Raw genomic sequence first — 25,693 nt, 5'->3', positions numbered from 1 at the left:
ACTTCCCCAGCCCTACTCATAATTTTACTGAAAATAAACCTTTCAGCCCTTTACTAACCACCTATAAATGTAGCGTAGCACAGTAACCTTCCCCTCTTACAATTCCCTGATGATTTAATTCCTTTCTTAACTTTCTCCATTAAGGTGTTCACTAGATGTGCACTAGTCACTCCCATGGATCTCTCTGTCTCTGTCTCTGTCTCTGTCTCAGTCTCTCTCTCTCTCTCTCTCTCTCTCTGTGTGTGTGTGTGTGTGTGTGTGTGTGTGTGTGTGTGTGTGTGTGTGTATGAAAACCCTTATCTGATTTCTATGGTGCAAAAGAATTTTGGTCCTGAAGCCTGCTAGGGCTGGAGAATTGCTGCTTTAAAAGTTATATATGACTGCGAACATTGGTAACAGGTAGAACAAGGCAGAACAAGAATAAAGAGAGAAAGAGAGAAGAATAAACATGGGCAGATAATTCCCATTGTGAATAGAGTTCTTTACCCTCAGATTTTTAGTCCCCTTTTAGCTTATCGTGGTGTCTTTATTTGAACCCTGCACGGAAGTCTTGAAGACTAGAACTTGAAGGCTCCCATTACATTTCCCCAGCCTGGCACCCCAGGGTCTTCCATGGGGAGGCCAGCCATTGAAGAGGGGGTACAGTGTCCCTGGCTTGGCATCCCTGGATGAGGGTGCACAGATTCCCGAGCCTGTTACCCAAGGGCCTGGCATGTCCTGGGGAGGCCAACTGTGGAAGTAGAAGTGCAATTTCCCCAGCCTGGTGGATGTGGAAGAGAAGACATTGCTTCCACAGGCTGGCATCCGTGGAAGAGGGGACACAGTAATTTCATCATGGCACCCAAGGCCCAGGCCTGGTCTGGGGAGGACATCCGTGGAAGAGGGGGTACAGTTTACCTAGCCTGGCAACCATGGATGCGGTGGCACAGCATCCCTCACCTGGCACGCCAGAACCTATCCTGGGGAGTTCAGTCGTGGAGGAAAGGGCACTGCTTCCCCAGCCTGGCATCTTTGGACCTGGAAGCCCTGGATGAGGTGCGCATCTTCCCAGGCCTGGCACAACACAGCCTGTCCTGCCCTGGGGAGGCCAACTGTGGACGAGTAGGCCCAACTTCCTCAGCATGTCACCACAGGGACTGGCTTGCCCTGGGGAGGCAGGCTGTGGAAAGAGGGCACAGCTTCCCAGGCCTGGCACCCCAAGGACTGGACTGCCCTATGGAGGCCAGCTGTGGATGATGGGGAGCAGCTTCCCCGCCCTGGCACACCAGGGCTTGGCGTAATCTAGGGAGGCCAGTCGAGGATGAGGGGGCACAGCTTCCCAGCCCTGCAACCCAGGGCCTGATCTGCCCTGGGGAAGCCAGCTGTGGAAGAGGTGGCACAGCTTCCCTGGCCTGGCACTACAGGGACTGGCCTGCCTGGGGAGGCTGGCAGTTTAAGAGGGTGCACATCTTCCCCGGCCTGGGGCTCCAGTGCCTGGCCTGCCCAGGAAGGCCAGTCATGGAAGAGGAGATGCGTTTTCCCTGGCCTGGCTCAATAGGGCCTGTCTGCCATGGAAGAGGGGGTGTATCTACCCTGACTAGGACTCCAGGGACAGGCTGACCCTGGGAAGGCTGACTGGAAGAGGGGGGGACATCTTCCCCGGTCTGGTACCCTAAGGCCTTGACAGCCCAGGGGTGTCAGCTTTGGAAGAGGGGGTGCAATTCCCCTGCCTGGCAGCCATGGAACAGTGGGCAAAGCTCGGCCTGCCCTGCCCGGGAAAGGAAGCTGTAGTAGAGGGGGCACATCTTTCTTGACCTAGCCAGCCCTCAGGATGCTGGGTGGAAGAGGGGGTGTTTCTTCTCTGGCCTAGCTCCCCAGGGCATGCATGTCATGGAAGAGCAATGCACATCTTCCCCAGCCTGCCTCCCCAGGGTCTGTCCTGGTTGGACCTGGGGAGGCCGGCCGTGGAAGTGGAGGGCACAGCGTCTCCACCGTTAGTCCCCGGAGTCTGCCCAGCTCTTGGAGGCTGGCTATGGAAGAGGGGTGCACATGTGCCCAAGCCTGGAACCCCAGGGCCTGCCACGGGGAGGCCAGCCATTGAAGAGGGGGTGCAGCTTCCCTGGCTTGGGAGCCCTGGAAGAGGGGTCGCATCTATTACTACATTTCTATCAAATGTTTTATGTTCAATTTTGGGGGATATATATCTTTGTAATTCTGCACTAGAAAATGTTGTCAGAGGCCATGACAGAGGAGCTGCCATCAGTAATGGAGCTTAAGGAATACAGCCAACCAGAGAGTAAAGCTAGGATGTAAGTACCTGGAGGGGCAAAGCCCTGGGGAAGTCGTCCCCAGGTACCCCTTGCTTCTACTGTACTTTCTCCTACTTGCTACCTCATGTTCCTTTGGTATTTGGCATGGTGTGATTACTATGAGAAAGGATCCCACTGTGTCTAGTATAGTGATGGTTTCATGGGAAAATCCCACTCCTCAGTGGGAAATTTAGTTGAAGATAATAATGAAGATGATTTTTATAAGAGCAATGATGATTAGTTAGATCAATAATTTAAAGATTCATGTGGTTAGGACAGTTAATAAAAATGATTAGGGAACTGTTATAGGTAATTCTGCCAATTACTGCTCCAACAAGAGATACAAATAAGGGAAAATTAGGCTAGAAGTCACTTTCCCCTTTCTTAGATTTGCAGAGAATGGAAAATAAGAACAAAGAGGTTTCATGCATTATAGCTCCATGAATTATGCCTCTGGATAAACAGGCTGATGATCAAAGAAAGCAATTTATACCTACACCCAAGGTTAGGCCTGAGTTTCTTGGTCATGCAGCTTACAGAATTAATCACAGGCCCAAGTATACACCTTGAAAAAACAAAGTTGTGAAAGGAAATTAAATGTGTATTGTGTATAAAGAAAAACAGATGGTTAGCTAGACCACTTGAGTAAAGTTTTGTAGAAGAGAAATAGGATAGAAATCTGCTACACTGAAACTGTAAATAGCTGCCTGCTAGTACAAAAGGAACAATCTGAAATATACTTGGCTTGTTTAAATCTTTGTTAAGGATCATTGCTTTGGGGTGAAGATGTTATGGTAGGAATATTAATACAAAAAAAGTTTAAGTACTTATGGACTTCTAAGAAAAACATGTAATTTGTGATCATAATGTGATTTCATTCAGTGTGAAGACTAATTTGATTTTGAAAAAAAATGTAACTTGTGATTGTGACATAATCTTTTCTTGTGTAGAAATTTTTGTCTTGGGTGATATAAAAGGGATAAGAGAAAAGTAAAGATACAGATGAAGAGACTGACTGACTTGTTTTTCTGACCTGCTGGATGTTGGTTCTCTTAGCAAAATGGTTTTCAAGCATACACATATGCCCAAAACTAAGCTGTCTGCTGATGTATTTCCTAATTTTGTTTGTACTGATTTGCTACTACTGCATCTTATGGATCTGTAGCTGCCAGCAGAGCTTGTACTGACAACAACATGCTACCATCCATTAATTTTTAAAGATGTACCCCTTCTGACAGAACTAATATCAGGGTGACATTTTAGTGATAAACCAGACTTTATGGGGGACTAAATGGATGTGATACTTTGACTGAGAAATGTCCAAAATAGGCTATGGCATTTGAACACTTGATTCCCAATTGGTGACACTGCTTAGGAATATTTAGGAGTTGCAGCATTGCTAGAGGAAGTATATCACTGGAGGTGAACTTTGAGAGTATACAGCCTTGCCCGACACTTTCAGTTCGCTCTCTGATTCATAATGTACTCTGTTTCCGGCTCCTGCCACTATGACTATTACTTGCATCCATGCCTCCTCACCATAATGTGCTGTAGGAATAATGAACGCTGAAACATTTGACTCTAATACTGAGGCTTGGGTAGGAGAAGCAATTTCCAAAGGTATGAGGAGACATAAAAATGGCAAATGTTTCAATTGTGGTAGAATAGGACATCTGAGAAGGGACTGTAGACAAGGAATTCCTAGAAATAATGTCTCCTCTGGGAATGGAAAAAATAGAAGGTCTCCACCTTCTAGATTATGTAGAAGATGTGGTAAAGGCCAACATTGGAACAATGAATGTAGATCAACAAAAGACAGACAAGGCAACCCAATACCATGGGGAAACTCCTCGAGGGGCCTCTCACAGGTCCCCAAGCCAAAAGTGGTCCAGTCATTCCCAGTCACCATGGAGGACATATCTCACCAGAAAAATTAAAATATCCATTGCCTGCTGTAAAAAAACATACTGTTCTGGATGATGAAATAGACATGGAGGATGAATCAAAAATTCCAATAGGAAGTATATATATTGGCAGACTTCTAAAAATGATCAAATACCAAAGCTAAGAGTGTGTATAAATAATATTGTAATTATTACTAGAAGAACACGAAGCAACTAGCAAACCTTTAGAGGTACCAATGGCTCTACCTTTAAAATGGTTAACTAAGAAACCAATATGGGTTAAACAATGGCCTTTAACAGAAGAAAAACTGCAGGCTTTAGAACAGCTGTTACAGAAGCAACTAGATGCCCACTATATTGAAGAATGAACCAGCCCTTGGAATTCTCCTCTATTTGTTGTTAAAAAGAAATCTGGCAAATGGAGAATGGCGACAGATCTAAGAGCTGTCAATAAGGTAATTCATCTTATGGGCCTTCTACAATCTAGAATTCTTTTGCCTTCTCTATTACCTAAAGGATGGTCTCTTATAGTTACTGATTTAAAAGATTATTTCCTCACTATACCTATAAGAAAAGGGCAGAGAAAAATTGCCTTCACAGGACTATCCTCCCAAAGGCAATGCTTTGTGAGTCAGCCAGTGGAAATAATATGTAAACAATTTCCTAAATCTATAATTTACCATCACATGGATGACATTTTGCTATTTGATTCAAATGCAGATACCTTAGAAAGAATGTTTGAAGTAAAGAAAGTTTTGCCTAAATGGGGATTACAAATTGCTCTTGAAAAAATAGAAAGAGGAATTGGGGTGAGTTTCTGACCCCGCAGCGCCAGCCCGGGACAGGGAACTCAGGGGTTCCTCAGCCCCCTATCCTTCTTGGGCTCTCTGCAGGGCCTCTACTCCCTGCATGCTGCCTCTTTCCTCCTATCCCACCCAGCTTGCATCCAGAACCCTCCCCACTTCGGCCCCACCGCCCTCTTTTGGCACATAACTCACCCAGCCCAGCCTGTCTGGGCACTGGGTCCTAATCCTCAGGGCACCCAAGCGGGTGGGAGTTCCTTTGTTTCTATAGCCTGCCTACACCAAGCAAGGTAGGCGCTTTGTTTGTGAGCTACCCAACCAGCACGGAGACCTGATCTCTCGGCGCCAGGAGAGCCAACATTGGGCTTGCATCCAGAACCCTCCCCACTTCGGCCCCACTGCCCTCTTTCAACACATAACATCACCCAGCCCAGCCTGTCTGGGCACTGGGTCCGAATCCTCAGGGCACCCAAGCGGGCGGGAGCTCCTTTCTTTCTATGGCCTGCCTGCACAAAGCAGGGTAGGTGCTTTGTTTGCGAGCTGCACAACCAGCACAGAGACCTGATCTCTAGGCGCAAGGAGAGCCAACATTGAGCACAGACACCTGATCTGGGTGCCAGGAGAGCCAGCATTGGGGAGAGCCATCATTGGGCACGGAGATCTGATCTCGGCACCAGGAGAGCCATCACTGGGAAGGTACATCAGTAGGCAAGGAGATCTGATCCGGTAAAAGAAGATCCATAAGGGAGCATTTGGAAGAAGAGATGGGCAGACGCCAATGCAAGAATTCACCCAACAAGCTGAAAAGCAACATGAAGCCACCAAAAACCAGCAACCTCACAATGGGAGGACATGAACCCCTTAATCAAGAAGAAGTAGAAAAGATTGACTTCATGAAAGTGATTGACGCCCTTAAACAGCATGTAAAAAACACCCTTATAGAAATGGATGAGAAATATAATAGAAAGTTTGAAGAATTGAATATATCAGTGAATGATACCCTAGAAAACCAAGGAAAAACAATCAAACAGATAATGGAAACAGTTCAAGACTTGAAAACTGAAATGGAGGCAAAGAAGAAAACACGAACAGAGGGCCGGCTGGACATGGAAAATTTAAGTAAACAAACAGAGTCTACAGAAGCAAGTATAACCAACAGAATACAAGAGTTAGAAGAAAGAATCTCAGATTCTGAAGATACCATAGAGAAAATAAACACACTGATCAAAGAAAACAGCAAGTCCAACAAACTCTCATTACAAAACATTCAGGAAATCTGGGACACAATAAAAAGACCAAACCTAAGAATAATAGGAATAGAAGGAGAAGAAGTGCAGCTCAGTGGTCCAGAAAATATATTTAATAAAATTATAGAAGAAAACTTTCCCAACCTAAAGAAAGATATACCTATGAAGGTTCAAGAAGCATACAGAACACCGAATAGGCTGGATCAAAAAAAAATCCCCTCACCATATAATAATCAAAACACAAAGCATACAGAATATGGAAAGAATTTTAAGAGCTGCAAAGGAAAAAGGCCAAGTCACTTATAAAGGTAAACCTATCAGACTTACACCTGGTCTCCATGGAAACCATGAAAGCCAGAAGGTCCTGGATAGATGTACTGCAGAAACTAAGAGACCATAGATGCAAGCCCAGACTACTATACCCAGCCAAGCTTTCGTTCACTATAAATGGAGAAAATAAAATTTTCCAGGATAAAAACAAATTTAATCAATACGCAGCCACAAATCCAGCCTTACAGAAAGTAATAGAAGGAAAATCACAACCCAAGGACTCCAACAATGACCACAATAACTCAGACATCTAGAGACCCTTCACCAACACAACTCAAAGAAGGGAAACACACAAACTCTACGACTAAAAAAGTGACCAGAGTTAACAACCACTGGTCATTAATATCACTTAATGTCAATGGGCTCAACTCACCTATAAAAGGGCACAGGCAAAGAGATAGGATATGAAAACAGGATCCAACATTCTGCTGTTTACAAGAAACACACCTCAACCACAAAGACAGGCACCTACTCAGAGTAAAGGGCTGGGAAAAGGCCTATCAAGCAAATGGACCTAAGAAACAAGCAGGTGTGGCCATACTAATTTCTAACAAAGTTGACTTCAAACTTAAATCAATCAGAAGAGATGGAGAGGGGCATTTTATACTCATAACAGGAACAGTTCATCAGGATGAAGTCTCAATCCTGAACATCTATGCCCCTAATATAAAAGCACCCACGTACATAAAATAAACATTGCTAAAACTCAAGGCAGCCATCAAACCGCACACATTAATAGTAGGAGACTTCAACACTCCTCTCTCACCAATGGACAGGTCAATCAGACGGAAACCTAACAGAGAAATAAGAGAATTAATGGAGGTAATGAAGCAAATGGACTTAACAGACATCTATAGAACATTCCACCCGAAATAGGAAAGAATATACCTTCTTCTCTGCAGTTCATGGAACCTTCTCGAAAATCGACCACATAGTCGGTAACAAAGCAAACATCCACAGTTACAAAAAAATATCAGTTACCACCTATGTCTTATCAGATCACCATGGATTAAAGTTAGAATTCAACAACAATGCTACCCCCGGAAAGCCTACAAATTCATGGAACCTGAACAGTCAACTACTGAACCACACCTGGATTAAGGAAGAAATAAAGAAAGAAATTAAAGTCTTCCTGGAATTCAATGAAAATAAAGAAACAACATACTCAAACTTATGGGACACTATGAAATCAGTCCTAAGAGGAAAGTTCATAGCATTAAGTGCCCACTTAAACAAAACAGAGAAAGCTCACATTGGAGACTTAACTGCCCTCCTGAAAGCTCTAGAAAAAAAAGAAGCAGACTCACCTAGTAGGAGTAGAAGACTGGAAATAATCAAACTGAGGGCTGAAATCAACAAAACAGAAACACAGAAAACAATACAAAGAATCAATGAAACAAAAAGCTGGTTCCTGGAGAAAATCAACAAGATTGACAACCCCCTATCCAAACTAATCAAACGGCAGAGAGAGAATTTGCAAATTAATAAGATCAGAAATGAAAAGGGGGACATAACGACAGACACAGAGGAAATTCAGAGAATCATTAGATCTTACTACAAAAGCCTATATGCCACAAAACTGGAAAATGTAAAGGAAGTGGACACTTTTTAAGATAAATATCATATACCAAAGTTAAACCAGGACCAGGTGAACAATCTAAATAGACCTGTTAGTCGCGAAGAATTAGAAGCAGTTATCAAAAACCTCCGTACCAAAAAAAGCCCAGGACCAGATGGTTTCAATGCGGAATTCTACCAGAACTTCCAAGAAGAGCTAATACCTATACTCCTGAATGTATTTCACAGTATAGAAACAGAAGAGACATTGCCAAATTCCTTTTATGAAGCTACAGTTACTCTGATACCAAAACCGCACAAAGACTCAAACAAGAAAGAGAATTACAGGCCAGTCTCACTCATGAAAATCAATGCAAAAATCCTCAACAAAACACTGGCAAACCAAATCCAAGAACACATTAGAAAAATTATCCATTATGATCAAGTAGGCTTCATCCCAGAGATGCTGGGCTGGTTCAACATATGAAAATTTATCAATGTAATCCATCACGTAAATAAATTGAAAGAAAAAAACCATATGATCATTTCATTAGATGCTGAAAAAGCATTTGACAAAATTCAACATCCATTTATGTTAAAAGTCTTGGAGAGATTAGGGATACAAGGGTTATACCTAAATATAATAAAAGCTATATACAGCAAAGTGAGAAGGGGAGAATGGGGGGAACTTGGGGAAACAGGATGATTAGGATAAAGGAAGGTTGGATAGGAGAGCACAGAAGCACAATTCTTAGTTAAGGTAGCCACCTTAGGGTTGGCAAGAGACTTGACCCTAGAGTGGCTCCCAGGAGCCCAAGGCGATGTCCCCAGTTAGTTCCTTGGGCAGATGAGGATAGGGAACCTGAAATGACCCTATCCTATAGCAATACTGACGAATATCTTGCATATCACCATAGAACCTTCATCTGGTGATGGATGGAGATAGAGACAGAGACCCACACTGGAGCACTGGACTGAGCTCCCAAGGTCCCAATGAGGAGCAGAAGGAGGGAGAACATGAGCAAAGAAGTTGGGACCACAAGGATTGCACCCACCCACTGAGACAGTGGAGCTGATCTATAGGGAGCTCTCCAAGACCATCTGGACTGTGACTGAAAAAGCATGGGATAAAACCAGACTCTCTGAACATGGCGAATTATGAGGGCTGATGAGAAACCAAGGACAATGGCATGGGGTTTTGATCCTACTTAATGTGCTGGCTTTGTGGGAGCCTAGCCAGTTTGGATGTTCACCTTTCTAGATATGGACGGAGCGGGGAGGACCTAGGACTTACCACAGGGCAGGGAACCCTGACTGCTCTTTGGACTGGAGAGGGAAGGGAGAGGAGTGGGGGGAGGGGGAAAAGGGTGGGAGAAGGGGGAGGGAAATGGGAGGCTGGGTTGAGGCGGAAACTTGGTTTTTTTCCTTTTCTCAATAAAAAAAATGAAAAAAAATTAAAAAATAAAAAAAATGTTCGAACAAAAAAAAAATAGAAAGAGGAGATTCTGTCAATTACCTAGGTCACAGAATAGGTTTATGGTGTAGGAGGTTCTTCTGTTTGTGTGTTGCTTTCATTGGTTGAATAAAGAGACTGCCTTGGCCTTTTGATAAGGCAGAATTTAGATAGGTGAAGTAGACAGAATAGAATGCTGGGAAGGGAAGTGTGGCAGATACCATGATTCTCCTGCCTGAGACTGATGCTGGTTGGAGTCTTTCCCAGGTGTGCCACAGAGATTTCCTGACTCAGCAATAGCAGCAGAAAAACAGCTGCACCATTTTAAAACAAGGCTTCTTGGGCCCTACCACCGGTTCAATCTCCAGTTATGGAGCATTTGTCGGCCCGGATGTTTGTGTAACCACTTGGGGTCAGGATCAAAGCAAGTGAGACCATGCCTGTGGTTTGGCATGGCTTGGCGCTCCCTGCCTGGGTAGGCAGCAGGATCAGGTCTACTAAAATGTGGCGGTTTTGAAATACCAATTTATGGGCTGTGCTGCCAGCGTGACCTCTGTCTCTTGTGGGAGACAGAGCATTTCCATGGGGTTCGTGAGTAAAGTGCTATGGTTCATTTGATGGCCTCTGAATTCGCTGTGTGCCTAAAAGGGGAGCATTACGTGCGGCTCAGAGGCACAACTGACTCCAAGGCACAAGCACCTCTGCTATGCTAGTGGTGCACACAGCTCAGAGGCATAAGCGGCTCTGCCATGCTGGACTGGGCGGGGCAAGCCCACAGTACCTGTTTTTGACCTAGGAATGTCACAGCTTAGATTCTGAAGCCCTTAGCAATTTAAAACTGCAAAGCAAAACTGCTCTTGGACAGTAAAGAATTACAGATTCAGACATAAAAGACCTCTAAATGGGTCACACTGTTAAATAAATATACATAGGCTTAGAAGAGAAAAGATAGAGTATAAAATAAAGTTAATGCTTTTTTAAAAGGGTAAAGTCTTTAAAGAGACAGAGTACAGATAATTATAGATTAAAAGAAATAAAGAAAAATAAGCGACGTAAAAATGGAAAATTCACAGAAAGCCTGAATTCTGTGTATTATTGTGTTTTCTTTAAATTTTTTGACTGTGAAGGAGCTAAGTACAGAGAGACATCTCATTATATGGACTGCCAAGCTAAACCAGCATGGATATTATAAAGGTTTAACACAGCTTTTTGCTGTTTGCTGGCGGCATGCCGCAGCTCCTTTAAGAGAGATTTTCCTGACTCAGCAGCAGCAGCAGATAAAAAGCCATACCATTTTGAAATGCAGGCTTTCTGGGCTATGCTGCCAGCAAGACCTCTGGCTCTTGCGGGAGACAGAGCATTTGGATGGGGTTTGTGAGCAGAGTGCTGTAGCTTGCTTAATGGTGTCGTGGACTGGCAATGTGCCTAGACGTGGGTCAGTGCGCATGGCTCAGAGGTACAAGTGGCTTCACCATGCTGGACTGGGCAGGACAAGCAGGCACTGACATATTACCCGAGCAATAACACAGCTTAAGATTTTAAGAAATGCTTAGCATTTTATGAAGTGCTCCTGGACAGTAAAATATTACAGATACACAGTAGGACAGATTCAGACATAAAAGACCTCTAAATGGGTCATAGTGTTGGATAAATGTACGTAGGCTTGGAAGAGAGAAGAAAAAGAGTATAGAGAGTCATAAAATAAAGTTAATGCTTTAAAAAAGATAACGTCTTTAAAGACACAGAGTACAGACAGTCATAGATTAAAGGAGTAAAAATAAAAAAATAAACATTAAAAAGTAATAGAGTAAAACCAAGCCATGTAAAGACGAAAAGTTCACAGAGAGTCTGGATTATGTATATTATTGTGTTTCCTTGAATTTTTTGACTGTGAAGGAGCTAAGTACAGAGAGACATTTCATTGTATGGGCTGCTAAGCTAAACCAACACATATGTTTTAAAGGCATCTTAATTCCAAAATTTGAGTCTAAGGATATGTTGCTTTAGGAAGGAGGCTCTTTTCCACATAAGATGAGAACCTGTGGAATACTTCCAGACAAATATGGTTTGATAGACCACGCACCCCTGAAAGGTTGTCGTGAACACCCTCTTTTTTTAAATGTGTAAAATTTTACCCTGTAATAGATCTCTATATGTTTATCATTGTTTTCAAAACACTTTTACAATGAACTGCACAGAAAATGTAAAGATAGATACCACTGAGCCTACCCCTACAAAGCCAGCAGACATCCCTGTTCAGGTGCAGGCCATACTAGTCAGAAGAATAGACCACCACAGATTAAATCTGGATATCAACAACAACAGAAACTGCAAACATCCTACAAACTCATTGGAAACTGAACAACTCCATATAAATCAACTACTGTGTCAAGGCAGAAATCAAGAAAAAAAAATAAAAACTTCCAACCACACAAAGATTCAACAAAGGAAGAGAATTACAGACCAATCTCATAAAAATTTATGCAAAATTACTCAATAAAATACTCGCAAATCAAATTCAAAAACACATCAAAAAGATCATACACCATGATAAGTAGGCTTCATTGTAGAGATGCAGGCATGGTTCAACATACGAAAACCTGTCAATGTAATTTACCATATAAACAAGCTGAAAGAAAAAAACCACATGATCATCTCTTTATATACTGAAGATACCTTTGACTAAATCTAACATTCCTTCATGATAAAGGTCTTGGAGAGATCAGGGATACAAGGAACATACCTAAACATAATTAAGGCAGTATACAGCAAGCCAACAGCCAACATCAAATTAACTGAGAGAAATTCAATGCAATTTCACTAAAATCAGGAACAAGATAAGGCTGTCCACTCTCTCCATATGTATTCAATATAGTATTCAAAGTTCTAGCTAGAGCAATAAGACAACAAAAGGAGATTAAGGGGATATAAGTTGGAAAGGAAGAAGTCAAAGTGTTGCTATTTGCAGATGATAAAATAATTATCACATAAGTGATACCAAACTTTTTACCAGGGGACTCCTACAACTGATAAATATCTTCAGCAATGTGGCTGGATATACAGTTAACTAAAAAATTAGTAGCACACCTATATACAAATGATAAACAGGATGAGAAAGAATTCAGGGAAACAATACCCTTTACAATAGCCACAAAAATATAAAATATCTTGGGGTTAACTATAACCAAACAAGTGAAAGACTTTATAATAAATACTTAAAGTCTTCAAAGAAGTAAATTGAAGGAGATATCAGATGATGCAAAAGTTTCCCATGCTCATGGATTGGTAGGATTAACATACTAAAAACAGCCATCCTACCAAAAGCAATCTACAGATTAAACACAATCTCCATCAAAATTCTAACACAATTCTTTATAGATCTTGAAAGAATTAATGCTCAACTTCATATGAAATAAAAGACCAAGGATAGCTAAAACAACCCTATATAATAAAAGAACTTCTGGAGGTATCACCATCCATGATTTCAAGCTATACTACAGAGCTGTAGTAATATAAACCACATGGTACTGCCATAAAAACAGACATGTTGGTCAATGGAATTGAATCAAAGACCCAGACATAAATACACATATCTATGGACACCTAATTTTTGATAAATAAGACAGAAATATATAATAGAAAAAGGAAGGCATCTTCAATACATGGCACTGGTCCAATTAGATGCTGGTATGTTGAAGAAAGCAAACAGATCCATACTTACCATCTTGCACAAAAAATTAACTCCAAATGAATCAAAGACCTCATCATAAGACCAGATACACTGAACCTGATAGAAGAGAAAGTGGGGAATAGCCTTGAACTATTGGCACAGAAGACAACTTCCTGAACAGAACACCAACAGTGCAGGTACTAAGATCAACAATTAATAAATGGAATCTCATGAAACTGAAAAGCTTCTATATAGCAAAGGATACCATCAATAGGACAAAATGGCAGTCCACAGAACAGAAAAGATTTTCACCAGCTTCACATCTGACAGAGGGCTAATATCCAAAATATATAAAGAACTCAAGAAACTAGACATCGACAAACCAATTTTAAAAATGGAGAACAGACCTATTTTGTTTTGTTTTGTAGTTGTCCTGGAACTAGCTCTATAGACCAGGCTGGCCTTGAACTTACAGAGATCCTCCTGCCTCTTACCTTTGCCTCCTGAGAGCTAGGGTTAAAGGCACGTGCCACCACTGTCCTGCTGGACTACAGATCTAAACAGAATTTAACAGAGAAAACCAAAATGGTCAAGAAACAAAGAAATGTTCAATATCATTAGCCATCAGGGAAATGAAAATCAAAAAGACTCCAAGACTCCATATTATGCTTATTAGAATAGGTAAGATAAAAAACACAAATGACAGTTCATGCTGGAGAGGATGTAGAAGAAGGGGAACATTCCCTCCACTGCTGGTGGGAGTGTAAACTTATAGAGCCACTTTGGAAATCAATATTGCAGTTCATCTGAAAATTGGGAATTGATCTATGTCATGAGCCAGCCATACTACTCTTGGGCATATACCCAAACGATGCTCAACCACAGGACACTTGCTCAACTATGTTCATAGCATGTTTATTAGTAATAACTAGAACCTGGAAGCAACCTAGATGTCTCTCAACTGAAGAATGGATAAAGAAAATGTGGCACATTTACATAACAGAGTATTTATTACTTAGCTGTTAAAAACAATGACATAATGAAATTTGCAGGCAAATGGATGGAACTTGAAAAATATCATCCTGAGTGAGGTAACCCAGACACAGAAAGACAAACAAGGCATGGATATTAGCTTTAAAGTAAAAGATAATCATACTAAGGTCCACAGACCCAGAGAGTCTAAGAAACAAGGCAGGCTTAAGGGGGGAACACAAGGATCTCCCTGGGAAGAAGTAATAGAACAGCTTTCGAGGATGGACTGAGGGCGAGTGGGGTTGGAAACAGGAGAGATCAAGTCAGAATGTGGGAGAAAACACTGGAAATTGGGAGGAGCATTTGGAGGGGGGGGTGAAGTGAAAACAGTTCAATGGAAATTCGATGGAATTTACAAGAGTAACCATAGCAAAGACTCCTAATAATGGGGGACACAGAGTCTGACTCGTTCATCTTTTATAGCCAGACAAGGCCTCAAGTGGAGGGATTGAGGTAGCAACCCAGCCACAAAATCTTCAATGTACAGTTTGTCCTGCCTGCAGAGTATTCTGGGACCAGAGCCTAGCAGAATCATCATTAAAGAGACCAGAGAGACTATAACCAGTAATTGACTGGAGCAGTTAAACATTAGGCAGAGATCAGGGGGGCTTGAGGAGGAGGGGAAGGAAGGATAGGAGTAACCAGAGAGGACAAGGACAACACAAGAACAAAACCCATAGAATCAACTGACTGGGACTCATGGGGGCTTACAGAGATCAGGGATCCTGTAAGGGTCTGACCTAGATCCTCTACAATATGTTATGGCAGAGTAGCCTGGTGTTCTTGTAGGATTCCTAACAGTGGAGGTGGGGGCTGTCTCTGACCCTTTTCCTCCTACTGGGTCACCTTGTTCAGCTTTGATATGATGGTATGTACATGGTCTTATTGTAGCATATTAAGCCATGTTTGATTGATGGACTTGGGAGGTCTGCTCTTTTCTGAAGGGAAACAGAAGGGGGATGGAACTAGGGGAGAAGGGAGGTGGGGGAAGCATGGGGAAGGGGAGGGAGGGATGTAATATATGAGAGAAGAGTGAAAAATATAAAGAAATATGTGAGAATAGAACAAGTAACTCACAGGGACATACTTATCTCAGTTAAGGATTAATGGCACATTTCAACTTATACCTTTGGCTTGATATAAGGAAAAAAATCAAGTTAACACTATAAACACCAAAAGGAATTGCATAGTTTCAGGATTCACAATGAGTCACACACACCAAGCTGAAACTTACAGCAAAAGTACATAATGAATTATTTATCAATTGAAAAACTTTGCCTCAATCCAAAATTTTAGAAAATTAATTCTACACATTGAGTATATTTTTTTTAAAAAAGCTTCATTGATGGCTGCTGAGAGATTGTTTTGTATGTCTCACTTTTACCCTTCTTATCACAAAATAATGACATAATAGATATGAGAAATGAAACAGAGAAACAAAATACCTCAGCCTAAGATTTAAGGCATTTCCACATTTTCTTAGACATAAGTGCAGTTGTTTTAAAACCCTAGAAAGAAATATCATATTCTATACTTACTGAATCCACAAGGTTTTCTGTTTTGTCTATCAGTAATTCCAATCTTTCTCCACGTTGAGCAACCAAATCTGGAAATATTTTTACAAATAGAAATGATGTTTTATATTAGAAATAAAGGGACCCACTCACCAAAGCCAAAAGCCCTAAAACTGAGTTCAAAGTTCCATGAAGTTAACTATTTGACTTCAGAAGAAAAGCAGCTGACCCCAATTCAAGACAACTGATAGTTGCATAGAAACAACAGACTATATTTTCAAAAACAGCTTATTTAAGGAAAACAGCTAACCTCCCTATTCTGCCACTAATGAATGCTTTCCCATTTCACTATCATTACAAAACTCCCATCTTGGAGAATATGAACTGTGCTCTCTGGAACTATGGTCACTGAGTGACTGGGTCTTTTGCCCTGATCATGGTGAGGCTAGTACTCAGGATGGCACCTCTCCAGCATTAAAAAAAAAGCCCTCTCTAGATGTTTGAGGTCATCTAACTTCTCATCTTTTTTTATTTCTTCCTATAAACTTAATTATTACATATCCTTACAATAAATATGCAAGTTTGACGTTAGCAAAACAATCCAGAAAGGTAAGGGTGTTTTTTGTCAAGCCTGATAATATGAGTACAATCTCCAGAACCCACATATACATAGGAGAAAATAGGTTCAATCGAGTTGTCCTCTGACATTCACACACACACAGTGGCATATTCCAGTTACCATACACAAATAATTAAAAAATAAAAATCTGAATGTAACAATATGAGATTAAGCCAACAATTTCAAAACTTTGAATAAAAAAATCAATGCCTGGATAAATTAAAAGATGAATTCTATATAAAATATTTCAAGAAAAATACACACTACTTTATCATAAACTTCTGGTTTTTTTTTTTGAACAGGGTTTCTCTGTGTAGCTTTGGAGACTGTCCTGAACTCACTCTGTAGATCAGGCTGTCCTTGAACTCAAAGAGATCTGCCTGCTTCTCCCTCTCGAGTGCTGGGATTAAAGACAAGTGCCACCACTGCCCACCTTTCACAAACTTCTTGAAAAAGACAAAAGAAAAAAATATTTCTCAACATATGAAATGGGTTCATTATTATCTTGGTTATTAAAGTCAAACAAAGGCATCACAAGAGGATCTGGGGATGTGGCTTACTTAGCAGAATTCTTTGCTAACATGCAAAAATCCTGGATTTAATCATTAGCGCTACATAAACTGGAACACATCTATAATCCCAATATACTGTTGGATAATGGTCTTTTATCCTGTCACTTGTATTATTTTTAATAAAACGCTGATTGGCCAATAGCCAGGCAGGAAGTATAGGTGGAGCGACCAGGCAGGAAGTATAGGCAAGACAACTAGAACAGGAGAATTCTGGGAAGAAGAAAGGTCAGTCTGCAGCCATCACCCAGACACAGACAAAGCAAGATGAGAATGCCTCGTTGATAACAGGTACCAAGTCACGTGGCTAACACAGACAAGAATTATGGGCTAATATAAGTTATAAGAGTTAATAAGAAGGCTAAGCTACTAGGCCAACCAGTTTATAATTAATGTAGGTCTCTGTGTATTTTGGGGGTATTGAACAGATGCGGGACGGGGCAGGACAGAAATCTCTGCCAACACTAATACCTTGGAGGTCAAATCAGCGTTAGTTTTAATTGACAATTTGATACGACTTAGAATCACTTGGGAAGACAGGTTGTTTCCAGGTTCTGGCTATTACAAATAAAAAAAAAAAAAGAGTGCTGGTAGCTCTTCCAGAAGTCACGATTTAAATTCCCAGCAACCACATGGTGGCTCACAATCATCTGTAATGAGATCTGGCGCCCTCTTCTGGTGTGTTTATATAATTAATAAATAAATCTTTAAAAAAATAAATAAATAAAAGAAAACAAAACAAAAAACAAATTAAAAAAGAAATATCTAGATCAGATTGGCCTGTAGGCTTATCTGTAGGAATTTGCCTTGTTTACCTTAATTGATGTAAGACCCAGCCAAAACGTAGATAGCACTATACCCTAGTTTTTGGCCCTGCGACATTTAAGCGTATAGTAAGATAGATGAGCACTAAGCATGAATGCATTTATTTTTCTGTATTCTTAAAGGTAGATGTGATATAACTGGCTACTTCAAGCTTGTGACTTCCCTGCTATGATGGCCTTGCAAACTAAAATCTTTTCTTTTCTAAGATGCAAACCTTTTCTTCTCTAAGTGCTTTCCTCAGGATATTTTATTAAAATTATAGAAAGAATACTAGAATACAGGAAAACCAGAACTTCAAGGTCATCATCAGCTAAATAGTAAGTTTAAGCACAGTCTTACATAAGACTGTCTCACAAAAGAAATGTACACCATAAATTGAGAAAACAAATAGACCAACAACCACCAATACATACACACACACACACACACACACACACACACACACACACACACACACACACACACACACAGAGGCTGGTGGTCCTGGTTCTATAAGAAGAGCAAGCTACAGAGAGCAAGCCATAAGCAGCACCCTTCCATGGCCTCTGTATCGGTTCTTGCTTTCAAGGTTGCAGCCATGCTTGAAGTCATGTCCTGACTTCCTTCACTGATGGGCTATGATGTAGAAGTGTAAGCCAAATAAACCTTTTCCTCCCCAAGTTTCTTTTTGTCATGGTGTTTTATAGCAGCATTAGTAGCCATAATCAAAATACTGCCTGATATACAGGCCAGGGAAGCAAACTAATTGCAGATCTTCAACGTTCCCTTTCTTCCAAATCTCATCCGCTAGTCTTACCCCCAGCTCTATAACAGACAACCTGCTACACAGCCTCCCCTCCCTTTCAGTCACCATTTCCAGAGGATTATATAGATCTTCTCCAACATTCTTCCACACTCATACCTTTGTCTCAGAACCCAACTCTAGCAGGCATTCCCCTGGGAAGCTACCAGTAAAGCCATTCAGAGAACCAAGTAAGCCAGTGAAGAAGGTAGGTGAGCTTCAGATCTTTACTCCCTATCCTTTCCTCCAAAATCAATACCCAAGTTTCATCCCCAGATCCACAGCAAACTACCTTCTGTGGCCTCTCCTGATTATTTGCTTCCATTCCTAGGGTACTAAACAGATTATGGTAGAACACCTTCTTCTCCTTCCTGTGGAGCCACCCAGCCTCTCTTCTAGCTCATTCCCATTTCTAAGTATCAGTTCCCAGTACCTAGAAATGCACTGAACCAGGAAGCCCCTTGTCCATACTTAGCAGGATCCCAGAAGCATTCCCTATCAAGCAATACACAATCACCACACCCACCTAAGAAGCAAAGTGGGCAATAGAAACCAAGGAACAAAACACCCACCCAACAAAGGCAAGACCAGGTATCAACACCTAGATCAGTGGCTCTCAACCCTCACAAGGGTTGCATATCAGATATCTTGCATATCATATATTTACATTACAATTCATAACAGAAGCAAAATTACATGTATGAAGAAGCAATGAAAATAATTTTATGTTAGGGGGTCACTACAACATGAGGAACTGTATTAAAGGGTCACAGCATTAGGAAGGTTAAGAATCACTAATCTAGATGGTGAAAACAAGGAAATGCTGTTTCTGCTTCCCTACAATAATCTGTCTCCAATCTAATAAACCAGTGTTATTTGTGTTCATATGAATGAAACTATGCCACTGAAACATACCTATGTTTCTGACCATAATTCCTTTTAGTTCATCCACTTGAGCTTGAGTCTCCATCATTCTGTCTTGCCCTTTATTTTCGGAATGATGTTTCTACAAGATATTAAGTTTTAACTTACAATATTAAGACATAATTAAAAAACGAAAGTGTAACAACCTATACTGAGGAATGCTATAGAATCATGGTTCTATTATATAAAAGATACATATACCTGAAAAATGTTTACATTTAGAAAATTATTGGCAAGGAAGTCAGGACCACGAGGGGTGCACCCACCCACGGAGACAGTGGGGCTGATCTATTGGGAGCTCACCAAGGCCAGCTGGACTGTGACTGAAAAAGCATGGGATAAAACCGGACTCTCTGAACATGGTGAACAATGAGGGCTGATGAGAAGCCAAGGACGATGGCATGGGGTTTTGATCCTACTTCATGTTCTGGCTTTGTGGGAGCCTAGCCAGTTTGGATGTTCACCTTCCTAGACATGGACGGAGGGGGGAGGACCTTGGACTTTCCACAGAGCAGGGAACCCTGACTGCTCTTTGGACTGGAGAGGGAGGGGGAGAAGAGTGAGGGGAGGGGGAGGGAAATGGAGCGGGAGGGAAATGGGAGGCTGGGAGGAGGCGGAAACTTTTTTTTCCTTTTTTTCAATAAAAAAATAAATTAAAAAAACAAACAAAAAAAGGAAAATTATTGGCAGTATAAAAACTGCTCTCATATTGAATGCACTTTAGTATAAAACATCTTATTTTAAGTAAAATTCAGTGAATGCATTACAATATTTGAAATATATGAGACTCTTAGGGCAGAGGCGAGAGGATATGTAATCTGTACTTATACAAGAAGAAAGGAACAAATTAAAAATGACTATAGTTGGGATGGGGAGAGGCTGGATAGGATAAAAGTACTCTTGATTTTTCTTATTTTTTGAATATGACAGAATAGGGGCACACTCAGTTCTTTTAATATCTGCCCATCTAGCTGCTGGGATTACAATATGTATCTTACTTTCATTGGCTTCTCTCAAGATCTAGAATATAAAAGACTGATGATAGTATATATTTTGAAATTATCACTCAAGACAAACAACTATAAAGTACTTAATGCACAATATTACAGATATTTCAGTATGGAAAGTAATTCAGAAAATATATTAATTAATCCCCTATAAAACTCTATGATGTAGATATTTTCATTATTTCTATCTGCTATAGGGAAGAAATTAGTAATTCAAAGGATCACACACAAATCTGGAGCTAATAACAAAACAGTTGTTAATTTTGCTGCTACTCAAAGTATTTTTTAAAATAGAAAAAGTGAAAACTGATTAAAATGTATAGTTTCCATATGTCTTTGTACCCAGATACTTTTACAGATAAAAAGAAAGCATTTTGAAAGGTGCTTGCGATCATTCATAGCATGAAAATGCAGATTAAAAACACTATGAGATACCAGTGCATATCCACTAGAATAGCTAAAATGACAGACAATAAATGCTGACAAAGATGTAAAACACTGGAATTGCCAATGAGAATTTAAAAATGGTACATTCACTTTGGAAATATAAGGTGATAGATTTTTAAATTAAATATTACCATATGACCCAGGAATTCCATTCCTAGGCATTTATTTACCAGAGAAATAAAAACATATTTCCACACAAAGACATGTAGAGATTCACAGCAGCTTTACTTGTAACAGTTAAAAACAAACAGCAACCAGACATTGAGCAACAGATAAATGAGTAAAACAGTATGTATACAGTATTGGTCAACAGAAAACAAAAATATGCTGCTGACTTATTCAAGATGGATGAGGGCTAGAAGTATTATAATGAGGAAAACAAACAAGACACATCAGAATACTTTATGAGTGCATTTATACAAAATTCTAGAAAAAACTAATCTATAGAAACGAAAAATAGATCAATAATTTGCTGGGACAGAGTATTGGGTAGATGACTTACTAAGAAGGGGCATGGGGTAAAGTTTAGGGTTAATGGAAAGATTTGTTTTTTAAATCTTGACTGGGGTGGCATTTCAGATGTGCACACACATCATCATCATCATCAATTCAGTTGAGAATGAGGGAGTTAGGCAGATGAACAAATTTTAACATGTCTAATTTGAACTATTCAAATATCAAACATATCGTGGATAAGGAAAGGGTTTATGCATGGGATACAATGCCAGTTCACATGTTTAGTGGATCTAAACATTAAATGAGTAGTCAAACCCGTCTATCTTTAACATTCTTCCAAATCCTGAGCTATGCTGACTATTAGTAATAGAGAATGTCACCAATCAGCTTTCTACACTAAAATGACCCTTTTATATTTTAATAGGGAAACTTTATTATGTTGGCTTATAGTAACGCAATCATAAAAGTGTTCTATAGGCCAGGGCCCCTATATCCATGGTGTTTAAAGGCAATAAAGAAGAAAATATACATCAAAACACTATGTCCTGAGAAAAATCTTACCAGCTGTGCAGCCAAAACACTCGAGAACTCACTATTCATAGCATATGGAAGTGCAGTCTGTGCTCTGGAACCATAAGTAGTCTGGAACCTCTTCTTTACTTCATTCAGAAAACTGAAGGCTCGAGAACGCTCAAAATCCTGTAAAGTGACCCACATTGTACTCCTATTTACAAAGCAATCAAAGATATGTGGCAGATTAGCACAAACAACAATACTGTTTACTGATTCATGACTCCATTAGGAATAACTAGAAGTGACTCTGTTTCATAGATAAGGAACAAAAGCTTCCAAAAGACAACTAACTTTCCATTTGTCATACAGCTAATAAATTAAAAAGCTGAGAACAAAATCCAAACTAAAAACAACTGTATGTGGGGAAAAAAAAAATCAACAAATTCCACAAAGAAAGCCAAGAAAAAAAACAATCAAACAGGTGAAGGAAACAGATCAAGACTTGAAAAAACTGAAATAGAGACAATAGAAAACACAAATATAGGGAATTCTGTAAATGGAAAATCTGGGTAAAAGATCAGGAATTACAGATGCAAGCATAACCAACAAAATGTAAGAGTTAGAAGAAAAAATCTTAATGTGGGATGTCCTTCTATATGTGTTGCTCTTATTGGTTAATGAATAAAGCTGCTTTGGCCTATGGCAGGGCAGAATATAACCAGGCAGAAAGAGATAGAGAGAGAGAGTAGGCAGAGTCAAGGAGACACCATGTAGCTGCCAAAGGAGAAAGACACTGGAAAACTTTCACAACCTTGTGGTGATACACAGAATAATAGAAATGGGTTAATTTAAGATGTAAGCTAGAAATACACCTGAGTCATCAGTCAAACAGTATTGTAATTAATATAGTTTCTGTGTGGTTATTTGGGTCTGGGCAGCTGGGAAATGAACAAATAGTCTCCATTTTTTTTAAAAAGGGGGTCTTCTAGACCCACAAAAATGGGAGCCAAGTGCAGCTTCTTGGTAGCTGCATTTTTCAGATAGGCTGTTTGCTGGCAGTGAGCAGAGGCGTGGCTCCTTTAAGAGAAGGCTTCCTGGCGCAGCATTAGCAGCTCTTATCTACTGGATTGCCTTTACCAGCCTTGATATGAGGGGTTGTACCTAGTCTTATTGTATCTTATTATGCCATGTTCAGTGGATAGCCCTGGCTGGCCTGCTCTTTTCTAAAGAGAAATGGAGCAAGAGTAGATCTGGGAAAGAGAGGAGATGGTGGGGGCAGGGAGGAGTTGGGGGTCTGGGAGTAGTAGACGGAGGGGAAACTACAGTCAGGGTATATTGAAAACAAAAAAAAATAAAAATACAAAAAATGAGTTAAAACAAAACCAAACAACAATCATAATCACAAATACCAATTTCAACATACTGTACAGTAATAAATGTTTAGAGATATTAAGCAGAAAGTATCAAAACTGAGCTGAATAATACATATTTAAGCATCAAACTTTGTCATAAGGTGCTTTTTATAACAAATACAACATGTAGAAAACATTTCTAGGTATAAATTTTTTTTATCACCTTAACCCATTATAGGTAAAGATAATTAATAATTGACTGTATTAGTATACACAGTTAAATAACAATACATCTTCAAGTTACTTACATCATCAGTGATACAAAGATACACAATCCTGTCTTGGCAGATGTAATGAAACAAGTAACTGTAGAATAAAAGATATAAAACATATTGTGGTTTTAAGCATCATCTATTTCACTTCTAAGTTCTATCTATATAGAACTTAGTTCAGTATGTCCAATTTCACTATAATGATACAAATACAACACATTCTCATCCTCCCCTTCCCAATACATTTCTATCTCTAGTTAAACTGACAAAAATGAATAAAATATGAAAATGAGTTCTCTTTCCTAAATATAATAACATATGCATTAACCATTAAAATGTTAGCTACAAAAGCATAATTGGATTTTTTTCCACATGTAGCATCTTTTATTTCTTTCCCAGAGAAATTTGAACTAGTCATTGACTACAAAAAGAACTAAAAGTGTTCTTGTCAAGAAAAAATGCTGACTTGGTGTGGGAGGCAGGGTATGGATAAAGTGAAGACTCTTTGCTATAAATATCCTAGTAATTTAGAATTACTAAATATTGCTGGGTATGGTGGCATATGCCTTTAATCCTAGTGCTTGAGTTCAAGGTCAGCCTGATCTATATAGCAAGTTCCAGACCAGTCAGCATACATAGTGAGATCCTGTCTCAAAAAATAAAAGAATAAAAGAATTATTGAATGCATAATTGGATTCTTAAGGCCTAAAGAAGAGAGAGTATCTTAGAAGGGACACACAATTAAAATTTATCTCCAGTGAGCCACAGAATTTTTGTTTTTGTTTAGCTTTTTCCTGGTATGACAAATACAAACACCTTTGCTACCAAATTCTCAACAATAACAATTGAGGATCTACTTTAATCAAGTTAATCTGCAGGATAATAAAGATACAGAATGTAAAACCATCAGTCCCTGCTTTTTTAGGGATTGTAAAGACTAATAAAGCAGCATGGCAAACAAGATCATAACAAGGTTGAGGGTAGTATAGAGTAATGGGGTAATGGACATTTACCAATGGGTCAAAGTGATATGTGATCTGAATTCTAAAGAATAAGTGGTAGGAATGCAAAGAGTAAGCAAAGAATAGACGAAAGTACAGAATTAGGCAGTGTAAGGATGTGAAGATAAAAAGAGCACGTAATAGATACAGATATAGGAGAGTAAGATCAGTTCACATGACAAAAGTAGAGAATATGCAGGGGAAAGTGTAATTGCCTGGACAGATGACAGTACAAAAATAGGTACATACTAGATTATACAAGATTTTATAAACTGCATTGCATACTGCTTTGAGAACAAGGAAAATATTCAAACCATTTTTGCCTGGGGAAGGTAGCATTATTACATTTGATGATACCGAAAATGGGTATGGAACCCAGCACCTGAGCTCCAGTCCTACATATGCGACCTTTTTCAAACCTGCTTTTGTCTTCCTGGACAGATTTTTACAAACCTAAGTATGGTGACCATACACCAATAAATGAAGAGAATTATCACAAATGTTATGAAGAAACTAAGAAATGAGCATTGACTAGTAACTTGTTAAGTGTAGGTAGAAAACAAAAATGAGGACTAAAGGAGTAGAAGACAAGGTCACTGAAGAAAAATGGAAATAGAGAAGAAACGGGCTGACAAACTTGTAGATGAAAGGTAAATATTTGGTGAAGAAGTGAAATATGATTCTGAAGTTTTAGGCTTAGCTAGCTGAAGATCTAGTGAAAGTATTCAACTTAGTAAAAGTTACCTTATTGAGATAACTAACATCATATGACTGAAACCAGGCCATAAGTTTTTTTTAAAAAAAGTCAGTGATTAAACTTCATCCAACAAACATGGGAAAAGCAGTGAAGATTTGGGTAGAAATCACAGCATGTATAAAATATTTTCTTCTTCTAAAACTTACATTGTAGTTAAATTTCTTAGGCTGCCTTATAGCTATATGTGGGTATGTTTCTAAATTCTGGCTCTAATAATATTAGTGGAAGATATAATCCTTTCCTCCAAATAAAGGAATTCCGTATTTTTTCAACAGTGATGGCTCTGAACCACTCATCTCAGGACTATTTTCATATATGTCAAATTGTATCATGGTGTCTTTTCATAGTAGCTTTAAGTAACCTGTAAAGTGG

At 39.7% G+C, this 25,693-nt stretch overlaps 1 protein-coding gene across 5 annotated transcripts in view; it reads right to left on the bottom strand.

Annotated features, from left to right (window-relative positions):
* Positions 1-25,693, bottom strand: part of Vamp7 (vesicle associated membrane protein 7) — a 39,067-nt gene that overhangs the window by 6,239 nt on the left and 7,135 nt on the right. For all 5 annotated transcript variants that reach the window (XM_075957296.1, XM_075957298.1, XM_075957300.1 and 2 more), the window contains 4 exons: positions 23,600-23,657; positions 21,988-22,125; positions 19,508-19,598; positions 15,823-15,890 (listed from right to left, as the gene is read on the bottom strand). In XM_075957296.1, the coding sequence (XP_075813411.1) occupies positions 15,823-15,890; positions 19,508-19,598; positions 21,988-22,125; positions 23,600-23,657 (355 nt within the window). The remainder of the gene's footprint in view (positions 1-15,822; positions 15,891-19,507; positions 19,599-21,987; positions 22,126-23,599; positions 23,658-25,693) is intronic.

Source organism: Microtus pennsylvanicus, chromosome X (assembly GCF_037038515.1).
Source record: "Microtus pennsylvanicus isolate mMicPen1 chromosome X, mMicPen1.hap1, whole genome shotgun sequence".
In the NCBI taxonomy this organism is placed as follows: domain Eukaryota; kingdom Metazoa; phylum Chordata; class Mammalia; order Rodentia; family Cricetidae; genus Microtus; species Microtus pennsylvanicus.
Note: the sequence above shows the minus strand (reverse complement) of the source record. Positions and strands in the feature narration are given on the sequence as shown.